At 46.6% G+C, this 8,326-nt stretch overlaps 1 protein-coding gene across 1 annotated transcript; it reads right to left on the reverse strand.

Annotated features, from left to right (window-relative positions):
* Window positions 1-1,720: 1,720 nt before the first annotated feature.
* Window positions 1,721-5,464, reverse strand: SHISA3 (shisa family member 3). The gene is made up of 2 exons (XM_004681325.2): window positions 5,136-5,464; window positions 1,721-2,645 (listed from the first exon to the last, which is right to left on the reverse strand). The coding sequence occupies exons 1-2, from the start codon at window positions 5,410-5,412 to the stop codon at window positions 2,206-2,208; spliced, it is 717 nt and encodes a 238-aa protein (XP_004681382.1). The 5' UTR covers window positions 5,413-5,464; the 3' UTR covers window positions 1,721-2,205.
* Window positions 5,465-8,326: the final 2,862 nt, after the last annotated feature.

The following is an 8,326-nucleotide window of genomic DNA, read 5'->3' on the forward strand; positions in this document are numbered from 1 at the left end:
GTTTTATCAGCACAAGCCCTAATAATTTAAAACAAATTTATCTTCTCTTCTTCACTTCTTTATATTTAGCACTGTGGTATTATGTTGAATGTTTGAAATCCTAAGTGTAGAGAAATTTCCTCTTCAGTGGTTTCTCTGCACAGATGCATCAGAACCTCAAAGCAGGAGTTTCCTTGCTGTTTGCATCTGGTTCTGCAGATAGCTCCAGGACTGACTAGCTGTAGGCAAGTCACTCTGCTTCTGTATTCCTCAGTTTACAAATCTGTAATATAGGAATTATAGTCCCTCCTGTTGCAGTTGCTTAGGGAAATAAAATGAATTAGTGCATGTAAATGTGTAGAATAGTGTTTGGCTCATAATAAGACCTCAATAAAGATAAATTTTAAAACATCAAAGGAGAGGATGTCACTAGCAATGTGAATAAAACTAGTGTAATGACCGAAGTGTGTTCCAGAACATACTCATAAAAATTTTCATCTTTTATCGTCCTTCCCTTTCTTCCCATCCCCCATTTTCTCTTTCCTTTCTTCTACTACTTTGGGCTACCTGTATATCATGTCACTTTTAGACATAGGAGAAAGGAAGAGACCAGAAGTCAGAAGTTCTTTTGCCATCAGACAAAACAAAGGCACAATTTCTTCTAACTTGTTTCCTCAACTAGAAAACCAAGAAGCAAGACTCAGAAGTTTACCTCTAACTGCATTTGCAAAGAGTTGTTGATGATAACTTACAATAATGTGAATTCATAAAAACCTGGGTTCCCAAACAGCATGTGGCAAGTCAGCTAAGTGGCAAGACTAAGATGGGTCAGAGGAAATGACCAGGCAGAAGGCTGCCTGACCTCAGGGTAGTCTTGATGACACATCTCTGTGACATGGCAGCCAAAATTCAGTTTCTTATGAGACATGTCCTAATGGTTAGAGCTAAGCAAGCCAAATGACATATCTGAGATCTAGATGCACCCCTAAGCTGATAAGACTACAGAAATTCACTTCCTTTGCTGTTTTCATGAGCCCAGATACAGAAAATAGTTTTTTAATATAATTCAACGTGGAATCTTTTTTTTCCCCAAAATATGATGTGTTACATACAGACACTTCCTTTTCCTAAACAGCAAAGAGTATCATTAAGAGGAAAAGGGGAAAGTGATACTCCTAAAATGGAGAGCTTTGATCTAAATTTCAAATAGATTTTGCAAAAACATATTTTATTTATTCTAACCCAGCAGGATCTATGTCCAATTATGCAATTAACAGATATAGATTTCAGCAACACTTAAAATATGTAAGATTAGATGAGTATAGCCCATAGTTTGACTTTGAACTCCACAGAAACCATAAATAGAAAAGTGACAGTGTGACTACTATTAAGTAATTAGTATCGTCTATGTAGTAAACAGATTAAATTACAAGTCTTTACATTTGTACATAACTCATTTTACAAATAGGCATTTAAGACCCAACTGTTCAACTTTCATTTAACCACTAAATGGTGCTGAACAAAAAGTCTACAATAAATATTTCCTAGAGAAGGTAGGAGAAATATATAGAAGACCTGTGTGACAATGAATATCTGAGTGCGTATTTAAGACTTTAAATTCCTCATGTGGTTATTGAAGTCTTGTATTCTGAAAAGGTTCTTATATTTTAAACAAAATTTATTAATTTAAAAAATAACAGTTCTCATGATACTAATATTATACATGGGTAGGTTATTCCCAAAATCATAAATAAGTTGTCCTCTTAGCTTACTTAGTAGTTAAGTTTTTAAGTGAACCTTTTCTGATTGCCATCAGATATTTTTCTTTGCTTACTTATGTATATACTTGTAATATAATTCGCTAAACAACTTATAACGAAAAAAGAACAGGTAGCCCTTTTCTAAGGTATGATGGAGTTGTCCAATGAATACCTTCAGTCGATCTGCAATTTTAAAGTCAAACTGCTGCATATTTTGAATAAAAGCAGCATAAATTGAAATGTGATGGCCATCATATCCTCAAGCCAGAACGAAATTATACAACATGGCCATTCTGTGATCAGAGGTATTGATCAGACAGTATTATAACTGTAAAGTTCTGTATATTCCCATAACTTTCCTCCATGTCACTAGATTCAAGGGAAATTTCCTTAGAAATACTTGAGACAATGGCAGCAGAGCTCCACCCATCTGCCATTATACTACATGGATCATTGCTGTGGCCTGTCAACTGGAACTGAAGTCTGGACAGCTCTTCCCAGGTAGTGGGGGTTCCTGCTGGAGAGGGTAAGCAAAATACTGGGGTGATACCAGGAAACCCGATGGCTGGGTCAGATGGATTGGGTGGCCAGTGGTGTAAGGCGGGGGTGGCGAGGGCACCAGGCAGCCTGGCTCTGCCCTGGCAAAGGAGAACCTGCGGATGGAGCCCCCAGTGGAGCTGGAGCTGGTGGCCGTGCTGGACTGCCTGGAAGGTGCCCTGAGGTTCGTGGAGGTCAAGATCATGGGCAGGGTCTCTGTCTGATAACTTCGGAGTGAGAAGCGGATTGGCTGCTGTGAGGGCTCCTTGGGTCTTAAGCAGGTGCAGCAATAAATAGCCACTAAAGAGCCCAGGATGATGAACGCGATGAATATGGAGCCGACGATCAGGAAAGGAACGTAGACAGGCTCTAAAAGGCAAAAATAGACACACACTAGGACTGGGTCTCCAAACTCCAGGTTGCTTGGGGGGGGGGGGGGAGGAGGGTGGGAAACTCAGTATTGTCACTGATTGTTGTCAGCCCAGCTCCTCAGAGCTTGTCACTTGGTAACCCCCAAAATACAAACTGTGATGCCACAATAGTCTTGTTCTTAGTAGGAGGAAGCAAACTGATACTGTAATCTCTGTTAGCAATTAGCCATCATATTGCACATCTGGAAGTCAGAAACCTCCTGTTCATGTACTGCAGCAAGAGAAAATGAATTGTTTTGTGTTTTTGCTGTTACTATAACTCTGGGTTTAAATCAAGGGTCTAGTTTCTTTATCACAGTAGGGTGCTTAGACCTTTGACTCATCTCTCACACTGAAAAGCCACCTCCCTTCCAAGACTCTCCAGTCCAAGTGAAAGGATAGGCTTATTAATTGGGCCTCCAGAAATGTATGAAAAGTCCCAAATGAACAATGTAAAGAAATCCATAGTGGCCCTGTGTTTCGTATTGCATCACAAATTGTCAGCTCTAGCAGTTTCTTTCCAGAAACAATGTGGGATGCCTGCTCCAGCAGCCATGCCTCTGCCTGGTCATAGCCATCCAGACCCTGGGAAGGTCGTGGAACTTCAGATAGGTCAGTGATGCTGTTCTTGCTGTTGGTGGCCCAGACTTTCTGTGAGAGCTGCTCTTAGGCAGAGCAAACTGCCATTAGATGCAACCTCCAGATGGAAGCAGAAGATAGAAAAGCCAGACCATTAAGCACCTACCTACTGCTAGCTCTTTTTAATTCATTACATGGTTTAAATATTAGACCCTGTGAGGTGGACGTGGAAAGCCCATTTTCAGGTGTGGAACATACTGTTTTTGGCTTCCCCAAAGACACATAGGTACTGAGTGACAGAAAATCTGTGGTCTTCAGTATATCCCCATTCTCTTATTTTTAGCAGTATCCTGTAGAAGGTGAGATCAAAACCACTAACTACCAAGTATTCACAAACTCACACTAAATCCACAACCTTCCCTAACTGAGAGCAATATGCCCATGTTGGAATTCAGAAGAGGCCCAGAAAAGTTGCAAGTAACCTGCCCAAGCTTACACAGCTAGCAAGAGACAGGCCAGCAGCCGCTGCTGGCATTTGCAGACCCCAGCCTCAGTAGACACTGTCCATCTCTTGCTGTCCTGGGACAGCAGAGCCAAGCCAGGAAGTGTAGGATGGAGAGCCTACTGCAATCTGGGCACTTTTACTTGGAGAGGAATTCCACCCCCATGCTGAGTGGAGAAAAGCAATGGGGAGAGTGTATTTTCTAACAGCCCAGACATGTCCAGAGCTCCCTATTGCCACTAAATATCTTCTCCACACACCACTTCTAAACTGGGATTTTGGACCCTCGAAGTTAACATTCCTTGAGAATCTCCGGAGTTCAAAGCCAGAACAGGTTCCCCTTTCCAGGGAGGTCAGAGGGTTTCTGGGGGAAGGGGGGACGTTCACACCATCTCTCCAGCCTCTCCTGGCCTTTCCCTAAGGACTTACTTTGCTAGCTTCAGACTGCCACTCTGGAGTTCTGGGTGCCCTTGGCCCTGAGCTCCTCTCTAGTCTGCTTTCCCGGTTGCCTGGAGCTCTAAAGGGTTTCCCTGATGTTTATATTCAGGTGGAAAGCTTTTTTTGTTTTGTTTTGTTTTAAGGTGTAAAGTTCCTCTGCTGGGGTCGTGATTTATTCTGCTATGAAGTGAGCGGAAATTTGACCCATGTTTTCCGATGTGAGAATAGGGGGCGGAGAAGCCCCTGCGACCCTGGTTTCTAAACCTCCACCTCGAAGACCTGGACATTTCTGAAAGGCGTGACAATAGGGGGCTGGCCATAGAGGGTAATTCGATGCAGAGAAATGAAAGGAAGTCTAGAGAATGGGGCAGCTGTTTAGAAATGCGACCAAAGGACCTCAAGGGGGCTGGGGAGGAAGGGAGGGAGCTGAGTGGTTTCTTAGCCCCGCAGGGCTACAGACAAGCGCTCCCCAAAAGTTGCATTCCCCCAACCACCAATACTTCCAGAAGCTCCTAGGGACCCGGGGCCTCCAACGAGGCACCTCACCACCCCCTGAAAACGCAGGTCAACCCATTAGCTGGCTCCGCAGTCCTTCCCCTGTACCTCCCAAGTCCCCGGAAACTTCAGAGTCAGAGACAGTCCCTTGTCCGCGCTGTCCCTTAAAACTTTCCCTTGGGAGACCCTCGGAGACCGCGTGTGGCGGGAATCGGAACTGCAAAGGAATTGGGCCCCTTGACCTAAACGCGACCACCCACCTCTCCCTTCTCCCTCGATTCCCCCCCCAACCCCCCCACCCCAACCCCGCCCGCAGCGTCCACTAGAAGCAAACCCTGGGAGGCCCGGTGTGACCGCCCAGAGCACGCCGCCTGCGGGGCACACACCCGCTGCGGGCTGCGAGGCTAGGGTCTGCCCCTGAGGGCCCGCACTTACGCGCGGTGATGCCCGGGTGCTCCAGTTCGCCGCGGTCATTGGTGCAGCCGCCCTGCTCCAGCCTGGCGTCCGCCGCGGCGCAGCAGTAGCGCAGCGCACAGGAGCCACAGCAGATGGTGGCGTCCAGCGTGTCGAAGTCCTCCGGGCACTGGAAGCCCTCGTGGTAGTTGCCCTGCACGTCCACCCAGCCGTGGCAGTACTCTCCCGACTGCTGGGCGCCCGCCGGGCTCCAGCGCAGCCAGCCCAGGAGAAGGCAGAGAGCCAGCAGCGACCCCATCGCCCCCGGCAACCTAGGCGGCGGGGACCCCGACGCCTCTGGAGAGAGAAGGACTGAGACGGGCTCCGGGCGCCCCGCGGTTCCGCCTCCCCGGGGCGCGGCGTGTGCGGCTGGCCCTGGCAGTCTAGGGCACTCCTGCGTGGGTTAGCAGACGCGGAGCAGGCGGCAGGGGCTGCACTGCGCGCTTCGCAGGCCAGGGGTCGGCATCGTGAGCCGCGACGTTGGGGCGAGGGCCCGCGGGAGGCGCCGGCACAGGCTGCTGCTGGGGCTGCCGCCCTGCGCCCGACTCACGCGGCTCCCAGCCCGAGCGGCGCGCGGAACCCCCGACCACCTCCCTCCGCGCCTCTCACTGGAGCCATCGCGCGCGGGGCTGGCAACTCCAGGGCTGCACGGCGCCCCGGCGTGTGCCCGACGGCGGGTTCCAAGCGGAGCGGGTAGGAAGAAAACTTCGTCCCGCACGTGCGTATCCCGGAGACCAGCTGTCCCTCAGTCCCCGCCCCTTGTGTGTCACGGGAGCAGGAGTCAGGCGAGCTGCGGCCAGGTACAAACGGCCTGTGGTTGCTGACAGCTCGGTCTGCCAGCTTGCAAGGCGTCCTTTAAAAGGGAAGAGGGAGGGGGAGACAGCGAGGGTTGAGAAAGAGTCCGCCCTCCCGGGTCGCGCTGCTGGTGCTAATCACAGCAGGCGCCGCGCGGCCCGCGGGTCCGCCGCGCTCGGGTTCGCGCCCAGTCCCCCGCCTTCCCTAGGCCCACCCACCCACCCACCCACTGAGTTCCCCGGGACTTCACTCTACACCTGAGGGGATCGGGCCCTCTACTACACACACCACAACTCTGGCACAGCCAAGAAGACTCCCCAGGGTGAAGGAGGGGGCTACCAGCTTTCTGCGTCTGTCCGTGCGCGTCGGCACGCGAGTGGAGGCGGGTTTTACTTTTTATGGATGTAATAAAATAAAAACAGTGCGGTGACTGGTTTGTCGAATCTATGTCGCCTGCTACACAGATCCAGAGTCGCACTTGGCACATGGGTTCAAAGGGTTCAGGACGGACACCGTGATTCTTTTAGGGGTTGCCAACATTTGCACTGAGTTTTACAAAAACCCATATCACTTTTCTTGGAGGGGCGTCACATTGCCCCACGTACACTTACACTGACACTTTTCCTCACCCCCTTGAGGGTAGCCCAGTGAAGAATCGCCTCCAGCCAACGGCCGCAGCTCACAAAACCTCAAAGAGCACGATTTCTTCCTTCTCGCCCGCAAAGGAAATAAAAGAACAAAATTAATGATAATTGTGCAGATCTGAACTTCTGTTCGGGCAAAGAAACACATTTATTTAAATGATGTGTCCCCTGTGTGCTATTTCCAGGGGTCCTGCTCCTTTAGCGGCGTGAGTGCCTTATGAAACTGCTGTTATGTGAAACCTGGGCCAAACTCAAGAATTTATTTTTACTGCATCCTGAACTTCCTCTCATCGTTTATCGGCATGTGTGAATATGTTCCGCGTATCTCAACCTATTTTTCAAACACGCTGAATGCCCATGTCAGTGATTTAGATGTTGGCAAGTTAAGTGAAACAAAAAGGGACAAAGTTTGCTGTGCACCCAACAATAAAAGTGCTCGGTCAAAAGCATTTGCTACGCCCAAAGCTTCCCGATGGTCCGAGTCGGCTCAGAAGAACATTTTTTAACTGAATAAAAAACGGTATCTTTTTAAAACTCTAAGTTGAAGTATACGTCAAATAAAGAATCCTTTCTGATTTTAAATACTGGGGTTAGCATTTAGTTATAAGAATGTAGAAATAACATACAATTTAGATGTTAAGTAGGATTGTGTAAATATTTAACTTCATTGAGCTCTTAGAAGTAGATCTTCGTTGGGACAATAAGAAACAATTAAGTAAAAATCAAATTAAGTGCAGGCTTTTCTCCACAAACAATGGGACAGTTTTTCTGGGCTTAGTTAATGAACTTAATATATGGGAAAATATTTTTGCAGAAATTTCTTAGATATTGTGTTTTTATTTACCAAAAAAAAAATCCTTGTCATATGTAGAGTGTTTTTGTGTTGTTTTCGACAGTTCTGTTTGGGGTATATATCTGAGCAAAAGGGGGGGGTCATTTAGAACCACAACATAAGTGAGATAAATGATCATAATAAGATCAAACTATAAACACATGATTGCTGCTAATAACTTTCCCAGAACCACACCTTTTCATACTATTTTTGTTAAAATTTAGAGGAATTCCATTACATCACAACTGCATAAAATACTGTGGCAGCAGCAGCAACCTTTGCTAGTCCCCAAGGGTCAAGTTTCTCTCATTATCCAGCTGTTCTTTGATAGCATTAATATTTTAAGGAGTGATTTGTTGGCACTTACCTCCCATTAATTACATTCTCCATGCCACAGAGGGGCTCTTTTCTTTAGGACACCAACTATAAGTAATTCCCTTATTCAAAGCCCCTATCTATTTGACTCATTTAAAGAACATTTGACTCAGTTGAATCATATTTACTAATGAAAAGAATCAAGCCTCCAAATTGCTTGATACTCCATAGAGCTGATGTATGTGAACACTGAAAAAATTATGCACTCTGCTTTCCCACTAGGTCCTGCTTCAAAGTGTTTTAAACCATTACAATGACCAGCTCAGAGTTGGGGTGTCGATATGCCAGACTTCTTAGATCTTATAGAACTTACAGTGATCAATTTCAGCTGCAAAAATGATGTTCTCAGAGTGCTCTTTGCCAACAATAAGATAATACATAATTCTTTTTAGGTTTATAAACCTAAAAAAAAAAAGATTTTGTTCTTCTGTTACTATTTTAATAGCAAAGGGAGATTCAAAAGTTTTCATAAACTCCTTCTTAAAGACTCTAGGGTAGAAGACCTGGAGATAGAAAATAAAGTCTCC

The sequence above is a fragment of the Condylura cristata genome, unplaced genomic scaffold, assembly GCF_000260355.1.
Source record: "Condylura cristata isolate star-nosed mole 26May11 unplaced genomic scaffold, ConCri1.0 scaffold00012, whole genome shotgun sequence".
Classification (NCBI taxonomy): Eukaryota; Metazoa; Chordata; class Mammalia; order Eulipotyphla; family Talpidae; genus Condylura; species Condylura cristata.

What these genes read in the sequence shown, in the direction of transcription:
- SHISA3 (XM_004681325.2), bottom strand. Translation starts at nt 5,412, where the DNA reads ATGGGGTCGCTGCTGGCTCTCTGCCTTCTCCTGGGCTGGCTGCGCTGG. An exon ending in GCACCCGGGCATCACCGCGC is followed by an intron (nt 2,646 to 5,135) that starts GTAAGTGCGGGC and finishes TTTGCCTTTTAG; the next exon opens with AGCCTGTCTACGTTCCTTTC.